Raw genomic sequence first — 25624 nt, 5'->3', positions numbered from 1 at the left:
TTCCTTCCTTCCTTCCTTCCTTCCTTCCTTCTTCCTTCTTCCTTCCTTCCTCCTTCCTTCCTCTTCTTCTTCCTTCTTCCTTCTTCCTTCTTCCTTCCTTCCTTCCTTCCTTCCTTTTCCTTCCTTCCTTCCTCCTCCTTCCTTCTTCCTTCCTTCCTTCCTTCCTTCCTTCCTTCCTTCCTTCTTCTTCCTTCCTTCCTTCATTCTCCCCTTCTTCCCTTCCTCTTCCTTCCTTCTTCTTCCTTTCCTTCCTTCCTTCCTTCTTCCTTCCTTCCTTCCTTCCTTCCTTCCTTCCTTCCTTCATTCTCCCATTCTTCCTTCCTTCCTTCCTTCCTTCCTTCCTTCATTCTCCCATTCTTCCTTCCTTCCTTCCTTCCTTCCTTCCTTCCTTCCTTCCTTCCTTCCTTCCTTCCTTCCTTCCTTCCTTCCTTCCTTCCTTCCTTCCTTCCTTCCTTCCTTCATTCTCCCATTCTTCCTTCCTTCCTTCCTTCCTTCCTTCCTTCCTTCCTTCCTTCCTTCCTTCCTTCCTTCCTTCCTTCCTTCCTTCCTTCCTTCCCTTCCTTCCTTCCTTCCTTCCTTCCTTCCTTCCTTCCCACACACGTACGTTGTGCGTCAATTTAACACTGACAAATTCTTACCGTGGGGAATTTCTTTGACGGTTTATCGTGAACGGTAAGCTCTCCTAATTCTCTGTTTAGTAGACAGAGTGTTCCAGTCCCAGTGTGGACCTATTTAAGGCTGCGTGTACATTTTTAGAAGGAATATCTTTCTGCCAACACTCTGGTGACCTGCCCGGTGGCAGATATTTCTGTATGTGTGTATGCATGTGCTGGTGTCAGACACACAGAACCTGCTGTCAGGTAATCAGCCGGGCCAAAGTATCACACTGAGGCATAATCGCAAGGTCACACACACCCATGTACATGGGGGACGTTTATCCAACCTGAACAGGTCATTGAGATTCTGTTGCCTCTAAATGTGAGAGAAGCTCGGCCTCAACCGACTTACTAAATACTGTTATTTGACTACATTTCTATTTGCTGCATCTCATTATTCCCACGATTGTTCATATTCTTGTACGACGGAGTATTAGGACCAAACTAAGACTAAAAAGTCATAATAATATGAGAATAAAGTCGTAAAATAACGAGAATAAAGTCATAATATTACGAGAATAAAGTCGTAATATTTTGAGAATAAAGGCGTAATATTACGAGAATAAAATATATTATAAATATATAAATATAACTTCACAAGATGCTCAATATTCCTCATTTTAACACAGGGAGAAGATGCTCTTTCTGTTAGAGTTCTCATAAATTATATTCTCATAATATTATGACTTTATTCTTATAATATTACGACTTTATTCTCATAAATTACGACTTTATTCTTGTAATATTACGACTTTATTCTTGTAATATTACGACTTTATTCTCATAAATTACGACTTTATTCTCGTAATATTACGACTTTATTCTTGTAATATTACGACTTTATTCTTGTAATATTACGACTTTATTCTCGCAACATTATGACTTTATTCTCGTAATATTACGACTTTATTCTCATAAATTACGACTTTATTCTCATAATATTACGACTTTATTCTCGTAATGTTACGACTTTATTCTCGTAATATTACGACTTTATTCTCGTAATATTACAACTTTATTCTTGTAATATTACGACTTTATTCTTGTAATATTACGACTTTATTCTTGTAATATTACGACTTTATTCTCATAAATTACGACTTTATTCTCGTAATATTACGACTTTATTCTTATAATATTACGACTTTATTCTCATGAATTACGACTTTATTCTCGTAATATTACGACTTTATTCTCGTAATGTTACGACTTTATTCTCGTAATATTACGACTTTATTCTTGTAATATTACGACTTTATTCTCATAAATTACGACTTTATTCTCGTAATATTACGACTTTATTCTCGTAATATTACGACTTTATTCTTGTAATATTACGACTTTATTCTTATAATATTACGACTTTATTCTTGTAATATTACGACTTTATTCTTGTAATATTACGACTTTATTCTCGTAATATTACGACTTTATTCTCTTAATATTACGACTTTATTCTCATTATATTATGACTTTGTTCTCGTAATTTCCAAAAAATGTGTTGTCTTAGTTTGGCCCTAATACTCCGTCGTATTCTTGTAACATGGGAAAAAAAAGATTTCCCTTAGTTTAAAACTGTCGTTTTTTCAAAGTTTTCCTCCCCGAGAGCTGACGTGACGGCACTCAGGCTTTTGTGTGCGAGAGCCGGGCAGAAGGAGGGAGAGTGAGGAAGACCAACTCCTCCTCCGTTACATCCTCACTGATGAGCAGGAGACGATATTTTTAGATGAGGATTAATTTTAATGGGTGAGATAAGAAGTTGTGGGTGTAGGAGGGATGAATAAATAAGTAAATAGGACATGCCGCAAAACAGGAGGCAACGGTGGCAGCATTGGCTTGGTGTTGTTGCGAGGCCCTGGGCAGATCCATTGATCTAGTGGAGATAGTGACGCCTTTCATCCTTTAATGTTTTCTCCCTGAGCTGGAACATTAAAATCAAAAAGTGCAAACTAGTTTTTGGCCAGAACTCTTCTATGTTACAAGCTTTCATAAGAGACACTCACAAACATTTGGAGAGTTTGCGACATTTGATGAGTGTGAAGGTTATTGTCATTGTTTAAAAATATATCTGTTGAGCTGACATCAATAGGTCCCTAAACAACAAAACAATAGCCATTTATGCACAGCTGCAAAGAGAAAAGGCACGACACCACATCCCACCGAAAATATGACAATGCAGGGGTAACATCCTCCCAAATATGCAAAGTGCATCCTATAATACACGGTGTGAAAATAGCTTGCAACATGTGAAAGGCAGGACAAAGAATTGTGCTGCTCTGGCAGTCTTATTCCTAGAATCCGTCATACCTTCAGGAGCAAGAACAGTTTGCAACTGGTTAGCGGCGGAAAACAGGTTTCTATTAGCTGCTGTACCTGCTGCAGGTGCAAGAAAATGTTGACCCAACGCCTAGCTAAAAGAAGAAAGTCTGAGTGTAAATCGGGTGTAATGATTCTTTAGACAAACACACACACCAAATGCAAACATATTGTTTTTAATAGGGCTGGGGATCGATTCAAATGTCAAGAATCGTTTCGATTCCGATTCTTAAGATTCAGAATCAATTATCAAGATTTGATTCGATCCAATTCGATTCCGATATTGATTTGGGTTAGTGTTATTAAAACTGTTTTTTGAGCTGTTGCATGAATTATATGACTGTAGTTATGCAAAATATTACTACTAGTATTATATTGAGATTAAACAGCAAGTATTGGCAGCTAATGATGCTGTAAGGACCAATCAGCTCCCAGAATGCTGATAGAACTGCTTTCAGAAACATCATGTGGGTCAGAATTACCAAACAGATCCAGGGAGGAAACAGAGACGGATGAAATCGGTTTTATTTTTTCCCACATTCCGTTTTAATTTGTTCCATTTTCGGTCTATTTTGGTTTTGAATTTTTGAGCATTTGGTTTTTAGCATTTTTTGCAAATGTAACCCCAAGACAGTATATAAAGTAATGAAATATAGACAATTTATGCAATTATAACCTAACACTTTAATGTTTTCATACCTTTAAATACCTTTAATACCTTTCATACCTTTTTTGGGGATAAACAAAAAAATAACCAAAAGTTGTAATGTAATGATGAAAAAAAAAATACATAAATAAATAAAAGGGAAAAAAAATAAAAAATGAAAAAAATCGATCTTTAGACATATGAATCGATTTTTAGGAATTGATATGAGAATCGATTTAGAATTGGGAAATCGATTTTTTTCAACACAGGCCTAGCTTTTAAATATAAATTTACTCCCATTTCACCGTGTGCAACAACATACTTGCAGAGCTGGACTTACATCTAGTAACTACGTTCTATGGTGACATATCTGTTATCTGCAACCATGGAGAGGGACGCAAAACTGCATCCTACAGTCATGTTTGTTTTCATTTTTTAAATCTGTGCAAATCCCGATTGCTGGAAATTAGCAGTCAAATAGTCAGTAAATACTTGTGACTACTGACAAAGACATTTGACACAGAACGGATTGTTCTTTCAACACTTCATTGTGCTGAAAGGAACACACAGCTTTGATATCACCTATTGGTAATCATGTGTCTATTAGGAATGGGAAATATTTTACCGTTCACGATAAACCGTCCAAAAAATTCCCCACGGTAAGAATTTGTCATCTCACGGTAAAAACTATAAATTCCCGTTGATGAAGTTTTTGTGTAAAACTGATTTATGGTTCTGCGTTAAATCCAGGCACAACGTGAAGGAAGGAAGGAAGGAAGGAAGGAAGGAAGGAAGGAAGGAAGGAAGGAAGGAAGGAAGGAAGGAAGGAAGGAAGGAAGGAAGATATGAGCCTGAAACAAAGAAAGAAAGAAAGAAAGAAAGAAAGAAAGAAAGAAAGAAAGAAAGAAAGAAAGAAAGAAAGAAAGAAAGAAAGAAAGAAAGAAAGAAAGAAAGAAAGAAAGAAATGAGCCACAAAGACGGAAAGAAAAAAAGAAAGAAAGATATGAGCCTGAAAGAAAGAAAGAAAGAAAGAAAGAAAGAAAGATATGAGCATGAAAGAAAGAAAGAAAGAAAGAAAGAAAGAAAGAAAGAAAGAAAGAAAGAAAGAAAGAAAGAAAGAAAGAAAGAAAGAAAGAAAGAAAGAAAGAAATTTTTAGTCCATACCGCCCATCCCTATTGTCTATCCATGTGCCCATCTCCTTGATCATCCATCTATGCAACTGTATTTTTTTATTACCATATCCTGTATAAAAAAAATAATAATAATCAGCAAACCCGCTGTGATGTCACCTGTAGGTTTTCTGAAAAGTGCTTTTGAAGCCTCTTTTTCTGATACCCGGTATGGGACCTAGCTCAACCCAGCCCTGGTTAATCCACAAAGGAGCTTGGAAGCTGGCTGGAGCATGCACGCCATATCCATTTCAGCTTGGTTTAGCTCATGTTAACATATGATGGTAACTAAAGCACTCCAGGAACTAATCCAGGACTAGTGGAGCTCCGTTGGGACTCGCAGCTTAGGAGAGACTTGGGAAGCAGCAGCAGCAGCAGCAGCTCGTGCCCGAGTTGTCTCGGGGTCTGGCTGCTCAACCTTAAAATGGTCAGAGGTGCAGCTCGCTTGACTAAAAAACCAAGCTGCTCCAGCTGCTGGCCCTCACCCAGCCTTCGAGCGGGAGAAAAGATATCTGCTTCAGGCTGCTTCTTTAAGCTCTGGCCCTGAACGCTTCCAGGCAAAGCATTTGCAAACCGTCTGTTAGTACACTCAACAGTTAAACCAGCAAACAGCTAAAGTAGCTAAAGCTACATCTAGCTGTTTGATATCATAAACTGCATATTTCAAAAAGCACACCTCTAATTATGCATACATTTGTGACTTTATATAATCTTACCAGATAAGGTACATCATTTTAGAATTTTTAAAGGAGCATGAGGCAGGATTGAGGCAGGATTTATGAAAAAAATTCCTATACGTTTTAAGTTTTCTAGTAATAATGTCAGATGAAGCGTTCCAAACCAAAAAGAATGAGCCCTCTAGTGTATCTCTCCTTTGCCTTGAACAGGCTGTGTGCTGCAAAATGTGCTGCAATTCCGGGCGGGAATTTCCCGCGCTGTCCTGCGGATGTGACGTCACATGACGCTGCATGCGCGTTCTCGGCGGCGCACGAGTAAACATTGGATACGCGTTTGAGTCATGGAGGCAGCTTCAACTTGAATTGGGACTGAAAACAGATGCTGACATGGCTCATTTCTAGGGGTGGGTTAAAAATATCGATATATCAATATTTTATCGATATGCATGTGTAGGAACGATTATCGATACATAAATCCAAGTATCGATTTAATTTTTTTTTTTTTTTTTTTTTTAATCCCAATTTTTTCCCCCATTTTATCACCCAGTGCTCCTACCTAAGTCAGTCCTGGGAATTGCTCCATCTACCAACCCCGGGAGGCCCTGCACTGACCTCAAGTCTCCTCCTTACTTGAGGAGTGAGCAGGCCGCTTCTTTTCACCAGGCAGGGTGGGGTTTCTCTGGCCGGACGTGGCGCGTGGAAGGATCATGTCATTCCCTTATTGTAACCAGAATATCGATATCGAATCATATCGAATCGTATCGTATCGGAAATCGTATCGTCTTGGGACCTAGTGTATCGGAATCGTATCGTATCGGGAGGTCAGTGATGATACCCAGCTCTACTCATTTCCTACTGACCAGGTAAGATAACATTGTAAATCATATTTAGAGCTTGATTTGAAAATCACATGCGATTACACACGCGCTCCCGTGCTGGCTTCGCTGTTGGCTGCAGTAACGACGGTCATCGTGGCGCTAATGAGTCTCATTTCTTATTCTTGCCTCAAGCTCCTTTAAGGGGGATTTTACCAAATTCTAAATAAATAAATGCTGTATCGGTGCTTCCGAAATCCCGTACTAAAAAGTACTAAAAAGTATACTTAAATTCGGCACACTTTTGAGTAAATATCAGTAGTGTTTATTAATTCGGACGTACTATTAAGAGCGCACACGTCACTTCCTGCCGTTGGGAGAAAGTGACGTGTCACAGCAGCGGTAGCAGCAGCGCTCCACTATTTCCCGTTTATTCTTGCCGAAACAAGATGACATTATATAATATTATTATATACGAATATTATAATATTAATGTTATGTAATAATATTATTATACTTAATATTATATTTATGACTTATATACGTATCACTTAGCAACCAAACGCCGCTGCATTGCATTGTGGGACGTTTCTGCTCGACTAGTGTCCAACAATCCACACTCAAAAAATTCTCCGGAATGAGTATGGATAGTGCATACTATTGAGTACGTTCTAATGTTTCGGACGCACTAAAAAATCTCGCACACTCATTTTGCATACTCATTAGGGTGGAAGTATGTGATTTTGGAAGCAGCCTATGTTTTATTCTGTACAGTACTTGCAGAAGCAGCAGGTGCATCATAACAGGATTAGATTAGGAGAGGGATTAGGATTGTTGTTCACAAAGAAAATCTGCCCCTCACTGAAGCGCTGCCTCTTACAACAGGAGCGCTCACTTTTATTATCAGTAGTTGTTATATGAGCCAATTACGTGGATAATTGGCTCACGTGGCTTGAACATATACTGCAAGTCTGCCTTGGATCACGGTCACATCTGGACAGACTCGTCCTGTGCATCAGATCTTATTGTGGTCACATCTGGCAGGTTTATTATGACAGGTAATGAAGTGACAGTTACATTTATGTAAACTCTATCTGCTCACAAATAATATCACAAAAGCATGATAGGTTGAAGACACATTTCTAATTAATTGCTGACACCGTCATTTATCCCCCTACCCATTAAAGAGAGATGATTTATTGTCAGATCAGCCACCAAGGGAATTTGATTTTATCATCTCCTCAGAGCTGTGTGTACGCCCGCGCATGTTTTTACAGTGGAAGTGGAAGTTTTAGGGCTTTGATGCATGACCAACATTACAGGGAAACGTACCAGATGGGTAATATTGTGTATGGTTATGACAATTACAACTCAGAAGTGCTTTTTTCATGGCACTTATTCTTGCTTATGGACTAATTTATTTTACAGAGTAATCTTGCGATCCCTTCTGCTGATAAAGAATATCACTCATCCATGCTGCTTGGAGGAACCGAATAAACCATGTTTACTCCTCTGCAGGAATAAAGACTGGGATCCATTTAATAAAGTGTTCAAACAAAGAAATAGCAAGGGGGATGTGCAATTCTTCCATTTAAGTATATTTTAATGCTGCTGAAGTTTGTGCCGTCGAAGATATCAAAAGGAAGCATCCAAGGCCGGCCGGCGGAGTTACACCGTGTCCTAAGTGTCAGCAAAATCAATTCCATCCATCCATTTGCTTTATTAGGGCCCGAGCACTTACAGTGCGAAGGCCCTATTGTATCTGTAGGAATTTTTTTTTTCTTTCTTTCTTTTTTATTTTTCCGCCTTTTTTCCCCCCTAAACGTGCCCCAAAAGTCACCAAATTTTGCACGCAAGCCAGGCCTGGCGAAAAATTTTATATTTAATTAATGGGTGTGGCAAAATGACTCAACAGCGCCCCCTAGAAAACTTTGTGCCTCAAGCACAATACGGTTTGACGTACATGCACGGAAATCGGTACACACCTGTATCATGTCGCAACTTAAAGAAAAGTCTCCTGGTAGTGCTGGGCGGTATACCGGTTCATACCGAATACCGGTGTTTATTTTTCTTATGATATGAATTTTTCATATACCGTAATACCGGTGAGTAGCGCACACACAACGTTGGGAACGCCGCGCGGCGCGGCGGAACGCAGCGCCGCTGGACACTTGTTTGTGAGGGGACTGTTTAGCCAGTGAGCAGAGCCGGCAGGGAAAAGTCAACAGTGCCGCGTGTAACTTAAATCTACCATGGTCTCAGCGTTAAGGCTCGGCCAAGTGAGGCTTTATAAATATATGGGCTTTATAAATTTATTAAATATATGAGCGCAGAGTCGGCGAGGAGCTGCGCACGGCGCCGAGCACGAGCCGGGCGCACAGTGAGTCGCGCTGTGAAGCCTGATTTATGGTTCCACGTTAAATCGACGCGGAGCTTTCGCCGCTGGGATTTTTGAGTTATTTATGAAGAAGTTCTGAGTTCCCTCTGACCAATACTCGAGTTGAGGGGGGATGAGGGGTGATGTGATGGCACCCCCCCCCCCCCTGAAATAAAAACGGTCCAAATCATCCCCCCCTGAAATAAAAACGGTCCAAATCATCCCCCCCTGAAATAAAAACGGTCCAAATCATCCCCCCCTGAAATAAAAATGGTCCAAATCATCCCCCCCTGAAATAAAAACGGTCAAAATCATCCTCCCTGTAAAACTGCCATCCCCCCTTTCCATCCCTTATGTCATTTCATCAATGAATGTGGTTTTACTGCTATTTCAACATTTAGAGTCATCACCAGAAAAATAACACCAGAAAAATAACTTATTTGACCATTTTCACCTTGAAATTTCACTTGAAATAAGCACTTCTTATTACAAGCAAAAAAAGCTTGTTCCACTGGCAGATTTTTCTACTTATTTCAAGTGAAAATCTACTTGAAAATAGACTGATTTATTGCTTGTGTAGTTGAAAAAATACATTAGAACAGGACCTTGAAAAAAAATAATCGCATTGTAAACGGCATCATTTTGTGAGGCCATGCAAATCTGTATTTATACTACTGTGGGCATTAATGTTTTTCTACAATATTTCGTCCTCATTACAGTAAAATAGGCCATTCTAAGTCAATTTACTGCAGCAATTCCTTTCCAAATCATTAGAAAATGTGGTTAACACCCAGTTGTGCATGAAAAAAAAAAAATACCGTGATATACCGTGAACCCGATATAATTTTGAAAAATACCGTGATATAAATTTTTGGTCATACCGCCCAGCACTATCTCCTGGCACCATGGCCGAAACCGAACAGGAAGTCGACCATTTTGAATTAATCGTGTCATTTTGGCGAAATTTATGCCATTCCTTCGGCAGTTAATACGGCCCGAACCGTAACGTGCACTCAGGTGTGTTTTACATCAAAATGTGAGTCTCCATCCTGCGACGACGCGCATTACTTTTCTCTTTCAAAAGCGTTACCGTGGCGACACTAAACGCCAAAAAGCGTGCCCCCCCTTCATCTAATTGGTCCATATTTGATAGTTCCTACTTTGTGCCATAACTTTTGAATGGTTTGTTATAGATAGTCGTGGCTGGTGTCATCCGCTAAATGTCCAGGCCTGAAGAATCTACATGCAAGTCATACAAGAGCTACGCACCGTTTTGAGCTTTACATTTGTCAGACGCCCTGCTTCTTCCTGTCGCTCACGTTGAAAGCCGGTTGAAAGCGCTGTAGGAAACGGTCATGGATGAGGAATGGCTGATCCAGTTAGTTGAAATGAGAAGTTATCTCTATGATTCCTCCTCATTTCACCACAAAAACCTCAATAAAGAGGCAGCTGCTGGAGGGAGATGGACAGAGAGCGTCCAATGTCACGCAGTGCGATGTGATAGTCGGACGCTCACATGCAGTTACACGGTTTTATAGTTGTGGGCGTGGTTTGTATTTTGGTTACGTAACGAAAATGCGCAGAATCTGAACGGCTCGTAGATCCACATCAGACTGGATGGATCATCCGGGCGGTTGTACAGACACTGCAGAATTTGGTTGCTTTCCTCCTTCTCTGAGTTGGCAGGCTGAGGGGAGACCACTTTATATATGTTAAAGCAAGAAAAAACCTGTTTTTCATAATAGGTCCCCTTTAAATATCATATTCACAAGGACAATTACTGATATCAGCAGGTGTAGGTATAACAAACGCTCCCTTACTTTTACACAGCTGCCAGCACAGCGGGCACCTTTTGGTTCTTAGACAATTCCCTTTATAAACAACCATCAAAGTGACATAATGTACGTGAAGTCAATTGCAACTTTAAAGAATTCATCCCTCTGACTACATATACTCAGATTTAAACAATTACAGTCGGTAATTATACACTGGAGTGACAGTCGTAAAAAGTATAGGGTTAAAAATGATGTGTAGCATTAGTTTTCCGATCTCAAAGTATGATAAAAATATTCCATGGTGCACATCCACTAGTATACTACAGTACACAAATACAATAATACTGGGAAATGCAGATGTTTGAGTTACCATTGATGTAAAACTGGAAAAAAAATCTGCATTATGTTTTGGTTGCTGTTTTGTTTGGTTATGGTTATGTTTGGTTTTGTTTTTTATATGTGGCCCTGTGATGGACTGGTGACCTGTCCAGGGTGTAACCCCTGCCTCTCACCTGAAATGAGCTGGGATAGGCTCCAGCAGTCCCCCCTGACCCCGCAAGGGATAAAGCGGGTATAGATAATGGATGGATGGATGGATGTTTTGGAGCTTTAGCATCACTCAGTCACTGATGATGCAGCCCAGACACGCCAGTATCATCTTAAAACACGTGTCATAAACATCAGCCATGTAAGAGGTAAGAAAAGCCTGACCTGGGCCCAACAGGGTGGCTGAGGGGGTAAGTGACACACAAATGTGTTGTATTTGTATTTCTTTGTATAATTTGTATAATCTTTTGTATTTTTTTTGTATAATTGCCCTGTAAAATTGTAAATAGGTTATGTTTATTTTTATTCAGAACTGTCCCTTTTTCTTTTCTTTTCTTTTCTTTTCTTTTCTTTTCTCTCTCTACCTCAAACTGCTGCACCTTAAATGTTTATACTGTTTATTCTGTATCATAGAAATACCACATTTGTTTTATGTTTTATTTTATTTTATCACCAAAGAGCGAAATTACCGGAGTCAAATTCCTTGTTGGACAATGTTCGAACCTGGCCAATAAAGATGATTCTGATTCTGATTCTGATGAACCCAATGGATATATAAGCATGTAACTAACTGACATGTTCTGGATAGAAATTACATAAATAATCAACATTTAGTTGTGTACTTGAATTCACTCTCTGTATCTTTCTATCTTCCACAAAAGAAAAGCTATGACTTTAGATGCACTGATGAGGAGGAGAGGGGGACAAGCAAATGAAGAAGCGGGGGTGGGCATGATATCCTCAAACAAACACATGTGACAGGAGAGTATTGGTTCACCCAGCTGCAGCCGTACGTTGACAGTTTTAAGGTGTAATTCAGCTGGTTTGAAAGCCTGCGAGAGAAATAAGAAAACAGACTCCACGATTTGAAGTAATCTCGTACTCCAATAGAAGGGAATCAGGTTCCATTTGTGCCGGAGATATGTTCACATGCTTACCGAGCGTTTGACAAGACATCTGTCCATGTTTGTGTGACTGTCAACGGTGCTTTTGTCGCGTGTATGTAGATTGATAACCTCACACGACATCTTCTTTTCGACTTGTGATACTGTCACTTGTTTTGTAGTTCAGGTGTGATTTCTGAAGAGTAATTTGACTGAGTCCATCTGATCCGATGTTCCGATCTGTCATTGAGGTTATGAACAATCTACATAGACATTGAGGGAACATCTTATAGTGAGAGAAAAAGAAAAGCATTGTAATTCGACAGCTTTTTAAACAGGCTTCTTTCTCTTAAGCTCATGTTGTTGCAGATTTCTTTTCACACCAAAGCTGGACTGGTACGTCTTTAAACTCACATTATCCGGCTTCTCCTCCAATGTTTTTGTGCTCTGTCGGGTTAAACATTTTACTTCAGTGCACGGTGAAGGAACATCACGCCCGTCCTTGCAATGACTTCAAGGTGGTACAACACCAAGCTGCTGTATCAAAATGTTCTCCAGAGCAGAGCGTAGAAACCCACCGCGTCCTACAAAATCCCTTCTGTTACTGTTCTTAAATCTTAAGCAGCACTCTTACAAGGGTTTAATAATGAAAAAAAGTGCTGCTTAAGATGTAAGAACAGAAGCAGAAGTATTTGATGTTGAAAGTGCTCGAGTTTGGTTTTTAATGAGGGCTTTGGAAGAGGCAGCTGCTCGCAAATAGGTATTTTACCTCAAAGTAGGGCTGTGCGATTAATCGATTTTAAATCTAAATCGGATTTATTAATCAAAACGATGTTAAAAAAAGGAAAATCGGAAAATCTATTTTCCTTTTTTGCAGCTGGCTGCATTACAGACAGAGCTCGTCTAGTCATCTTTGTTTGGTCAAGAAAATTGTAAATGTTGTCACTTTACTAAACTCAAGGAGGATTTACTGTATCTTTCAATTGCACTTCATTCCCAATAGGGAAATGTGTTCACTATTTTTCTTTAAAAATAAAGATAAAATATTTGAAACAATTTATTCCATTGTCTTTTGTAGTTTTACCAAAAAAATCGAAATCGAAATCGAAAATTGGGTTTTCAGAGAAAAAAATCGGGATTTTATTTTTGTCCAAAATCGCCCAGCCCTACCTCAAAGATTTTAACAAAGTTTTTCCGGACCAATCCGGCTGTCCTTTACCCTCGATGGCAGTCCCTGTTCAAACAATTCAGTTGTCATGTACTTATGTGATCATAGAACTAAAAGATTTTTACTTTGCCAAAGTGAGCTTTAAAAAAAAAAAAAGACTTTGAGAATGTTTAAGTGTTCTCTTGGAAAAGTGGTATCCTCTTGATGATGTTCTTGCCTTGTGATGTTGGTACCACAATGTCTCAGGTTAATCGAGGAGGCTTTGCTGTGGATACCAGGACAATCTTTGGAAAATGGGACTGCAAAAAGACTCTGGACCCTTGGGCAAGACCATGCAGACCTTCCAGGATAACAATGGTGAGGTAGACACCAGAGGTGTCAAGTAACGAAGTACAAATACTTCGTTACCTTACTTAAGTAGAAATGTGTTATCTATACTTCACTGGAGTAATTATTTTTCAGATGACTTTTTACTTTTACTCCTTACATTTTCACACAATTATCAGTACTTTTTACTCCTTACATTTTAAAAACAGCCTTGTTACTCTATTTCATTTCGGCCTTTAAAAAAAAACTATCCAGTTAAATTGCTCCATCCGGATAGAGTGAATTTGGTTGTGGTTGTTTCAGATGTTCTTGTCCAGTTTTGTTCTTACATCCGTTCCCTCAGATTCCTGCAACTAAACTTGGATGTACATTCCAATAAAGGTTAGGATAAATGATAACATGCCTCTGAAGTTTGATTTTTTGCACCATTACAATACTTATAGGCAACTAGTCATATCTCCTGCTCTCTGAAACACATGTTAGTGCTCAATAGTACACATATATGGTTCTTTTATATATTTGCATTATACTAAGATACATTCATTATCAATGGCTTTTGTCCTTAATGGCTTTTTCCCCCTTATATTACTTTTACTTTTATACTTTAAGTAGTTTTGAAACCAGTACTTTTATACTTTTACTTGAGTAAAAAACTTGAGTTGATACTTCAACTTCAACAGGAGTATTTTTAAACTCTAGTATCTATACCTGAGTAATGAATGTGAATATTTTTGACACCTCTGGTAGACACAGCAAAAGCAGTCAAGAAACTCAAACAGTGCTGAAAAGTGACATGAATGCTACATTTAAACAAACTTAGCAATGATATATTTTTGTTTTTTGTCATTTGTTTATGTCATATACCGAACCTTTTGGTCATTCAATGGGGAAAAAAAGAAAAGAAATTGGGCCCAGGGATAAGTGATTCTGTTCTTTACATTACAGGCCAATAATAACCTCTTCACAGAAGTGAAAGCACTGAATGCAGTAACAGCTTTACTTTACAAATCCTGGAGCACCAACTGCAGTTGGGCCATTTTCCCGCAGCTACACAACTGAGCAAATTTCACAAGAGTGAAGAAAACATTGCAGTAAACAATGATTCATTCACACAAGCTAAACCATTATTACAGATTATGTGCTATTTGATAATTAACAGCAAAAAAACTGGCAATTTATAAAGTATTTTTAATTAAATTGAAAAAATAAAACAAAACCAATTAAATAGATCAATTTACCTAAACACATCTTAGTTAATGCACTAATTTCGTTTCTTACAAGTCAGTATTCACAGTAGGTGTAGGCCTACTTAAAAGTTTCTCCTTATCAATGCGAGTAGAAACTTACTTTTGCAGAGGCAGCAGAAGTCTCCACAAACCAGGCCCAAGAATCGAGTTCTCATTAGAGGAATACTCTTTCTAAACTATTACATGGAAAACAAAAGTGAAAGCAACATGTTTTGGAAAAGTTATGGAACACACTGGAGGTGTAGAGACCAAAAACGGTTTATACAGCACCGGTGTTCTGCCAATTTCTGCTACCTGCCGAGAAATGCTACTTTGTGGTTCTGCGCATGCGCACAGACGATTTTCAAAGTTTGATTGCCACGCTAAATTGATAATATGGGATGTTGAGTATTTGATCCTTTAAAATACACTACCCATGACATGAATTCCATTACACTTTGTGAACATTATACGATAAAGAGAGAAAAAAAAAAAACAATTGCATGGCTTTATTTGATATTCATTCAGTCATTGGCCTTTATTTAACCAGGCAGGTCATTAATAACACATTCTTATTTACAATGACGGCCTGGCAAGAGACAAGGACCATTTGGGGGAAAAGGAAGTGGTTTAGGGAGTAAAACACAGTAAAATTGTAGCTCTACAAAGGTTAGAAAACCATTAGGGAGCATTCTTTGGCAAAGCAGCAAAAAATGGCAGAAGACCGGCCTGTCAGAAAGGGTGCGTTTGATTTGTATTGCAGCAGGTGGAGCATGTCACGTGGGGAGATGTATCGCAAACAAAAACTTACAGATGGGCTCATAACCTTTATTTATATTTAAAAACAGTCCGGTTAGAACACTTAGAATACTATGTAAGCCAGCAACAGAACCTATACAGAAAATATGCTGAAATTATAGTGATATGCTCCAGCATAGCCCCAGGATGGAGGGATTTTATAACTCACTGAAATAGCATGAATTAAGAAAATAAAATCACATTTTACAGTGAGGTAAATGTGAGTTTAATGATAGTATCTGAAAGTACTCCAGGTTGTATTTGTAATAATATTAGTGTTCTTTTGAAATACTGCCATCCAATACTAAGCAGATAAAACCAATCTCCCACCGACTCTCTCATCATTCTAACAGTGACTGCTTTATAAATGAACATTTGTTATCAAATTCACACAGAAACCTGCACATTTTAAATTCAGTCCCATCATAGAAAAAAAAAAAAAGAATTATATAAATTAAATTATACTTGACTTAAAAAAAACGAACAAAAAAAAAAAACCTATGTAGCAGTGACAAAAGGAAAATCAAAATCAACCACACACACGCACAGTGAATATTTGGATGATTTTATTTCATTAAGACTGCAAATTATTAAAAAGATTCTGTAAAAGAAAATGAGTTAACTCTTTCAGTGTACATTGGTTGATAAGTCAAAGATGACAACAGATCAACGATAGATTAGTAAACATTATAGCAAAATACTTGCTGGTACATTTTGGCAAAAATGTTTTGAAAATTGTCATATGGATAAAGTATTTGTAATTGTTGAGTTAAAAAACTGTGTTTTGTGAAAAGTAAGAAAGAACTATATATTTTTAACACTTATTTCTGAGTAGTGCCGTTTCATAGACCTGTTTCTTCATATCTGTGATCCAGACCACAAAACAAATACAAAATATTTCATCAACTCAAACTACTTCACTGTTTTAATCACTGAACAACACTGGATTTATGAATAAAAAACAAACACACACAGGCATAAATCAGAGACTGGTCCACTTTTAAAATTTTTGCTGTAATTTTTTTCTCCTTATGTCAAACTATTAAATTAGCAAGATACTGGAAATGCTAAGATATATATGACATGATGGCAGCTGTATAGTTTGTTTTGAAACTACATGTAGAAAAAGTATGTACTCTTTGTAAACAAACTGAGGAAAATAGGAATAATTACACTGTATTTTTGTTATTCCATGTGTGTATCTATTTAAATGTTTGTCATAGCAAAATAAAGAGTTATTACAATCTGACATCTACACTATGAAATAAAGTGTCGAAGGAAAAAGAACATCCTTAATTAAATAAATGACACATGACAGTGCCATCTTATATATAAATTCAAGTTAATTTCTACTCTGTGAAATGTAGTTTTAAACAATCTAAGCACAAATGGTTGTGTTGCTTTATTAAACTATAATATATGAAGATATAATTCAGTCAACCTTCTATATAATTCGACTTGGACCCTTCCACGCTGGAGAAAAGCAGCTTAAATCAGTTTTATCTTAGAAAAATATTACTTTAACAGTTTTAGTTACCGGTAATGTCCAATTTTATATATTTTTTTTAACAAAAATAGCCCTCCAAAAAGAAACCAACACATTGTTACCGGACATAAAGCTCCTTATCATGTCGCCTCTCTTTGTGCTTGGTTTCAAAACCAGGAAATTAAAGTACAACGCACAATGAATATGATAAAACATATAAGCAATGCTAAAGATATTCACTTAATTAAGACTCTGTGTGTATTTTTCAGCAACGCGGTTTTCACTTATTAAATCGGAGACTGAGACACCAGCTGCTGGTCCTTGTTTGTCAGTTTCTTTTCCCTCACACTTGTGTTGCGCGAACGGTGTGAAGACAGCTGACGACGCTCTTAAAACATCACAGACCCTTAATTCTTCTGCTCCACAAAAATCTGTCAAATGTCATGTTATTTTATTATTTATCTCAAGCTGGAGAATGTGATGCTCCATGAATAGACTGATGAGTTGACAGCAAACATGTATATAAACAAAAGAAAAAAAAAAGAGAAAAAAAGTGGATTCCTGGATCTGATTGGCAAAAGATGAACTTGAAGAATCTTAATTTACAGGCAGCAAATACATTTCAGTACCATGACATTTTTTCCATCTCTGCCACCGGGCTGTTACTGATCAGCCGTCCTAATGGTCTTTGAACCCGGGCATGGGGAACGGCCTGGCGAACGCCTCGACGCGGTGCCGCAGGTCGGCGATGCGAGCCACCGTCTCTGGGTCCTGGAGCAGGAAGTCCTTGAAGTTCTGGAGCTTTCCTGCAGTTCAAAACACAACAGCTCAGCTTTTTATTTTTAGCTTTCTTTGTTTCATCACCACTGGGCAATTTGTCTCTTTTCATCTAGCCGCTCAATACAACTCACTACATTTTACCTCTCAACAAATGATTTAAGTCTGTTTTTCTGGAGGCGTGTGTGCTCAGTAACAGATCTACATGCATCTCTCCTCCATGTAGACTCACCTGTCTTCTTCTTCACATCCAAGGCAATCTTGAAGCCTTCGTCCATAAACTCAACAACTTGCACAAAGTCATCTTCTTTAAATTGTCTGGAGGTCAGAGCTGGAGCACCTAAGACCGTGAAAAAAAAAATTAAAGGAGTTTTCATTTTAGCTTCTAGAGTTCACCTCCTTGCAAGTTGTGTTATTGCTTTTTTGAACTTAGGGGCCACACAGACTCTAAGTGTATCAAAACCCCAACGTTTTTATGGGGCACTACAATGACGAGGATTCCAAAAGAAAAAGGTAATAACTGCAGGGAATTGCCGTGCAGGTAAGTTATTTAGACTTCCGAGAGAGCTGAAAGGTTGAGTAAGTGTGGAGGCTTTTAAACTTCCAAGAAACAATTAAAAATACAAAAAGACATAGTCATGACATGCTTGGTACTTGTGGCTTAATTGTTGCATGACTATTTCCAGATGCAAGACTACATTTTACATTTTTTTGTTTTTTTTACTAGTTTTTTCTGTCATATTTATATTTGTCTTTCTTATTGTTTTGCATGTGTGTTTACTTTGCTGTTTTTTTTTGTTTTTTTTGTAGATTGTTTGTCCTTGTTGTATTAGTACAGTAGTAGTACTATGAAGTAAACAATGTTGAAAAGGGTAGGCACAATAAGCTTAGGCTTCAGCCTACACCTTTTGGTCGGTTTATTCCTTACTTCTTTTTTTTATTATTTCTTTCCTACAAAAGGAAATTAAATGCTAAGTATTTATCAATGGAAACTGATCGACCAAATAAACTACTTCATCATCATCATCTACATGACGGAAAACTAAAAGAGTACATGAATAAGAGATTAAATGCAATGTGAATGTAAAAATAAATAAACGAAAAAGGTTATTTTTTTTACAGAAGAACAACTGATCAACATCAAAAAGAGTTTTTCTTTAAATCTCACCCCTAAACACTTTATCTCTCTGTGTGTGTGCATTTTAAGACTGAATGAGAACTGTGTGCATTGATATTGCAGGTTATTGCAGTGAAACAGCAGCGTGTCCTACCGAGCCGGAGACCGCCGGGGGTCAGGGCGCTCTTGTCCCCGGGGCAGGTGTTCTTATTGGCGGTGATTGAGACGAGCTCCAACACCCTCTCAGCTCGGGCCCCGTCGATGCCCTTGGGCCGCAGGTCCACCAAGACCAGGTGGTTGTCGGTCCCACCTGGAAGATTGGAACATGGGTGGGTGAGTTTAAGTATTAGATCACACAGTTTCACCCTCACCTAAGCTTTGACGCACTTCTCCCGGGTTTGCTAGCTCTACGGTAGTCAACAGAATACAGAACACAAAATGAAGCTCAGTTGTGTTTGGGGAGCGTGCAAGACTCCTCTCATTAGAGAGATAAATGGATAGCTTATTCACTTGGATCCCTGGTAGTTGCTGCTGGTCGTCCCATGGTCTACATCAGGCCTGTGTTGAAAAAAATCGATTTCTCAATTATAAATTGATTCTCATATTAATTCCTAAAAATCGATTCATATGTCTAAAGATCGATTTTGTTTTAATTTTAGTTATTTATGTATTTTTTTTTTTTCATCATGACATTACAACTTTTGGTTATTTATCCCCAAAAAAGGAATATTTTGTTGGACACGAGAATAACTGGTGCCATGTTTTTGCCTTTAAATATGTTTAAAGGTATGAAAACATTAAAGTGTTAGGTTATAATTGCATAAATTGTCTATATTTCATTACTTTATACACTGTCTTGGGGTTACATTTGCAAAAAATGCTAAAAACCAAATGCTCAAAAATTAAAAACCAAAATAGACCGAAAATGGAACAAATAAAAAAGTAATGTGGGAAAAAATAAAACCGATTTCATCCGTCTCTGTTTCCTCCCTGGATCTGTTTGGTAATTCTGACCCACATGATGTTTCTGAAAGCAGTTCTATCAGCATTCTGGGAGCTGATTGGTCCTTACAGCATCATTAGCTGCAATACTTGCTGTTTAATCTCAATATAATACTAGTGGTAATATTTTGCATAACTACAGTCATATAATTCATGCAACAGCTCAAAAAACAATTTTAATAACACTAACCCAAATCAATATCGGAATCGAATCGAATCAAATCTTGATAATCGATTCTGAATCTTAAGAATCGGAATCTAATCGATTCTTGACATTTGAATCGATCCCCAGCCCTAGTCTACGTCCCTCAGCTGCATTATAAAAATATAGATGGATGTCAAATATCTCCCAAGCTGGCTTCCCATCTCTCCCTCATCCCATTAAAATGTTGACACATTTTTCCGAACAAAATATCATACAGCTCAGTCTGACTGTGGCAACTCAATCCTACACTTTTGATGAAAACAGGAGTAGGACCATTTAAAATAAGCAAAGATGCACAAATCCCACCAAGACATGACATTTATGCTGCGTGTGCCATCAACATTTGGATGAAAATAAAGTTTGCTGACCAGACAACAAACTTTAAACATGACACACTCAAACAGCATGATGATAACTTTCCATGCACCAAGTCGCAGCAAAAAAAAAAGCTTTCTTGCAGCATTTGAAAAGAAAGAATGTAATAAATGATTTACAGAAATCAGTGAAATGACGATTCATCTGACGGTAAAGTGAAAGGCGATAGACCTTTCATTAACTTCAAAGGTAACATAAGTATCTGTAGGTGTTGGGATCCATGATTTGTAAAGTAATAGTCATATTTTTCCCCCATTCTGACTGCATTATGTTCCACAGGAAAAATACAACATAAGAAACAAACATCAGCAGAGCTGGCGCTCCTTCCCCCTCCAGAGCTCCCTGAGAAAATAAACCCTATTATGAACCTCCACTGTCAGACTGGCTTTGCTGGTGAAATGTTTGGTTTGGGAAAGCAGCCACTTCCACCAGGTTTCCAGTTTATGGAAGCACAGGTTTTGGTTTCCTCTTACATCGAAGAAACGTTATGTCTTGGTTAGCATTGAACTGCTTACTCTACCTTTGAGGGATTTGTTGTTTTGTTATGTCTTTTTGCAGTGAAGAGGACCGGTAATATTAGAAGAAACAGTTAGAAACAGTTTCCGGAGCAGATGAGATAAACATTTTAGTAGGTAGTCGTCGGTTTTCAAGAGCCCTGAGGATTTAAGAGGTTTTAGTTTACATAGAATATGAATGCAGGAAACTAATATTTTCTACCATTAAAACACTACAGAAGAATTCTGTCAACTTGAAAAGGATGTTTTTGGATGTGTAACTTGCATCTACTGTATTTGGATACCGTATAAATACGCAATAGCTGTTTCTACTTATGTTATTTTTCTATGAGTGAAACACCTAAAAAAAAAAAAACTTAAAAATACAAAGTATGTGTACATTCTGCAGTGGAACCACAAGACAAATATTCATTTTATAGAGTATCAACTGAAGGCAATACATCAAAAACCAAAAGAGAAATGCTGAGACGAGCATGTTAAATGCTAAACAAGATTAAAGCATTGTTTCCGGGAAAAAAAAAGACCAGTTTCTACAGATTTTTTCTTGAGTGACAAGGCAGAAACATTGGCATTAAGCTGTTTGCACACCATGAATTTAATTTAAGATTTTTTTCTATTGTCCCCCCCCAGCCCCAGCCAGTGCCGTGTTATTTTCTTTTTTGGAGAGCATCTTTCATGTGAGTTTTCATTGTTTCTCTGCTGTTTGCTGATTCAATGTCCTCTCTCAGACTTAATAACAACAATGCAAGCTAGATTACCTGATACTAGTGTGTAGCCTTTGCTGAGAAGAGCTCCAGCCATGGTCTTGGCATTCCTCAGTACCTGGGAAATGTATTCCTTGAACATCGGAGACTGTGCCTGGACATACAAAAACAATAGTGGGAATGTTAAGTTAGTACATGCATCGCCAGGGCCAAGAAATAATGTAATAAAAGATTAAAAGCATCTCTTAAACCGTTAAATTCCAACAAATACAGTATAAAGATCTACATGGTGCAAGTAAAAGAAATAAGGAGCAGTTAGCCACCACAGCTTAGACATAAAGTTACCAATACATCTCCATACATCTGATGATATAAATATTAACAATAGCGTTACCAGTCATCGGTCTTATTAGGAAATAACAGCATACTGAGTAGGGCTGGGGATCGATTAAAATGTCAAGAATCGATTAGATTCCGATTCTTAAGATTCAGAATCCATTATCAAGATTCGATTAGATTCCGATATTGATTTGGGTTAGTGTTATTAAAACTGTTTTTTGAGCTGTTGCATGAATTATATGACTGTAGTTCTGCAACATATTAATACTAGTATTATATTGAGATTAAACAGCAAGTATTGCAGCTAATGATGCTGTAAGGACCAATCAGCTCCCAGAATGCTGATAGAACTGCTTTCAGAAACATCGTGGGTCAGAATTACCAAACAGATCCAGGGAGGAAACAGAGACGGATGAAATCGGTTTTATTTTTTCCCACATTCCGTTTTTATTTGTTCCATTTTCGGTCTATTTTGGTTTTTAATTTTTGAGCATTTGGTTTTTAGCATTTTTTGCAAATGTAACCCCAAGACAGTATATAAAGTAATGAAATATAGACAATTTATGCAATTATAACCTAACACTTTAATGTTTTCATACCTTTAAACATATTTAAAGGCAAAAACATGGCACCAGTTATTCTCGTGTCCAACAAAACATTCCTTTTTTGGGGATAAACAAAAAAATAACCAAAAGTTGTAATGTAATGATGAAAAAAAAATAAAAAATACATAAATAAAAAAAATAAAAAAAATAAAATCGATCTTTAGACATACAAATCGATTTTTTATCATTAATATGAGAATCTATTTAGAATTGGGAAATCAATTTTTTTCAACACAGGCCTAATACTGAGTAAGCACATTGTTAAATCCGGCACTGCAGTTGGGAATGTGTGTCGACCTGACCTGTCTAAGCGCCACAGCAACGCCAGCGATGGCGTGGTTGTGAGGTCCACCCTGCAGCGAGGGGAAAACTGAGAAGTTGACTTTGTCCTCAAGGTCGTACATGATTTCCTTTCCCTTCTTGTCCACTGAGCGAAGACCTTTACGGTAGAAGATGAGGCCAGCCCTGGAAAGAACAAAAACAGTTATGAATAAACAAACATTTAACCTTTAATTTCATCTGTCGTGGTTTTACCCGCCCTGACCTGCGGCGTCTGTCCTTACCTGGCTCCTCGCAGGGACTTGTGAGTGGTGGAGGTGACCAGGTCAGCGTGCTCGAAGGGCGTGGGGACGGCTCTGCCCGCCACCAGCCCGCTGATGTGAGCCATGTCAGCAAGCAGGTAGGCATTGATGTCGGTGCATAGCTGAGAGAAAAAGATGCACCCAAAAAGAAATTAAAATCAAGATGTGTACATTGATGTATACGATGATTATCATTTAAATTACCACATCAGTCTGCATTACTGTTAACATTTTGTTGTGTTGCCTGGATAGAATGGTTAAAATTAGGGGTGTAACGATACACTAATCTCACGATACGGTACGTACGATACACAATATTGAGGTCACGAAAATGATACGATATTATAGCAGTATTTTTTTAACAACCTTGAATGAGGAACATACGACTGGAAAATAGTCTTTTATTTGAAAGACACAAAATACAAAACAATACTGTGCGTTTGCCCTATTGTTACAGTTTGTAATGCTTTATAACTGTTTAAGTTTTAAAGAGAAAGCCAGGCCAACCATTTTCCACAAACTGAACTAAAAGTAAATGTCAGGTTTGCATTATGCATCTTCACTTTCATACAAGTACAAATATTTTGCCACAAACTGAATAGTTTCTCTCATTTATGATTTGACTTTTTTCTTTTCCAGAAATTTAACAACTAAAATTAAATAAATAAAAGTAAATAAATACATACAATTTTACATCATAAAAAAGATTGATTCATGCTCACCTTATAAGTGTAAGAGGAGATTTATTTTTGTTAAGGTTATTTTGGTAATTCAGGGTTCATTATTTTATAAATATATTCTTTATATTCTGTAAATCAGGGACTATAATGACACTAGTCAGTTTATCTGTAGTGATTAGTCTGTTTTAGATTGGGCGGAGTGATACGCCACAGTACGGCACTAGGTGCTGTGTTGATGTTCTAAAATCCTACACTGTTGAGCGGACATTAAAGTACACTGGAACTCAGCAGAAGTTGTCCCCGTGTTTATCCTACTCACGACCCCAAAAAGGTTTAATTTAATAAGGTAAGACTTAACTCTACACCAGCCTTACATAAGTAAAAGTTCAGAGCTCAAAACGGGACCGCAAAACGGGACTAGTTTCTTCTGAGCGGAGTAAGATTTTGGTCCGCGCAGTCGCGGTCGGATGCGCGTTTTTCTAGTCAACACAATAGATTAATATTAATAACCCAATATCGCGATACAGTTTGTCACCTCCACGACACATATCGTGACGTTTTTGTATCGCAAAATTTCGTGGCACGGTATATTGTTACACCCCTTGTTAAAATACAGACTTAACCTTGTAAAACTGTCATTTACTTTCAAGAGGCAAAGCACCTAGACAATCTTATTCAAAGGAGAATAGATCTGACATCCAGTTCTGACACATTGATTTTATCTAATTGGATTTAGTTAAAACTGCATCTCTTTACACAAGCACGTTACATTTCTCCCCACGATTACCTGATGCTACATTCAATTTCAATTCAATTTATATAGCGTCTATTACAACAGAAGTTGTCTCTAGGAGCTTGCCAGAGACACAGAACATGACCCCCGAGCAATTACTACATAAACATAAACAATGGCAGGTAAAAACTCCCCTAATGGGAGGTAAACCTGAAGGCAAATGTATGTGCTTTCATCTTTGAAGTCTGGAGTTTCTTCAGAGGATGAGTAAATGAGTTCTAGAGGAAAGCTGTAGGTTTTCCAGAAATCTCTCAGGTTTTGCGAGATATTTTAAATAAAACCTCAGGTCTGAATGGGTTAATATTTGATAAACTCTACATCTGCTTGCTGTACCTATCTTCTCAGAGAGAAGATATTTCAAGATGTGTAATTACACTTCTTGGCAGCCTTAAGGGGCCTGAAATATTATGGCAACATTCAATAAATCCATGCTTTCGCTTGCCAGCATTTATTGAAAAAGGCACAAACAATAAATAGCTTGCTAACATGTAAATGACTCACTGGCAAATGATCAGAACAGTAAACAATCTTTTACTGTTCCAATTAATATGCACTATCATGACAATCTCCTTCCCTCTTATATCTAAACTGGATCAGGATATGTTAATTAGATTTTTTTTTTTTTTGTAAATGTTGGAAAAAAGCAAGAGGGTGCTGTGCTCTAGCTGATAAATGCAAAATAGTGAAGCAATTTTCAGTAATAAAATCATAGGGTAGAAAACCACTGTAAACCCAGAAAAGAGAAGAGCCTGTCGGGCACATTGTGCATAATTTTTGTTTTTTTTTAGTAAAAAAAAGAAATGGCGATATGCAGGAAGGTGTGAATGTGCCCCTTCATCAGAATGGCATAGTGCTTTTGTTGGTTAATAAAAATACTGCTCTATAATGGTGGACACTCCATCTGATGGTACGAGCCAAAGTGGAGCTCGGCCACAAAAGGAAACAGTTATGTGGTGAATCCGCGAGATGGCATTAAAAACAGGAAACAAATAAAGGACCCACTTGTGCACCATCAAAGGGGCAGTGAAGTGTGAGGTTAAAAGTTGCTGCTGTGTGCTCAGTGC

General features: G+C 37.8%; 1 protein-coding gene across 1 annotated transcript in view; it reads right to left on the bottom strand.

Moving 5' to 3' along the window:
* Positions 1–15932: 15932 nt before the first annotated feature.
* Positions 15933–25624, bottom strand: part of shmt2 (serine hydroxymethyltransferase 2 (mitochondrial)) — a 38524-nt gene continuing 28832 nt past the window's right edge. Inside the window, exons 7-12 of the mRNA XM_061726739.1 lie at positions 23070–23209; positions 22809–22971; positions 21617–21716; positions 18916–19071; positions 17877–17984; positions 15933–17673 (exon numbers count right to left, since the gene is read on the bottom strand). Of these exons, the coding sequence (XP_061582723.1) occupies positions 17546–17673; positions 17877–17984; positions 18916–19071; positions 21617–21716; positions 22809–22971; positions 23070–23209 (795 nt within the window). The 3' untranslated portion in view covers positions 15933–17545. The remainder of the gene's footprint in view (positions 17674–17876; positions 17985–18915; positions 19072–21616; positions 21717–22808; positions 22972–23069; positions 23210–25624) is intronic.

This window comes from Cololabis saira, chromosome 8 (assembly GCF_033807715.1).
Source record: "Cololabis saira isolate AMF1-May2022 chromosome 8, fColSai1.1, whole genome shotgun sequence".
NCBI lineage: Eukaryota > Metazoa > Chordata > Actinopteri > Beloniformes > Belonidae > Cololabis > Cololabis saira.
Note: the sequence above shows the minus strand (reverse complement) of the source record. Positions and strands in the feature narration are given on the sequence as shown.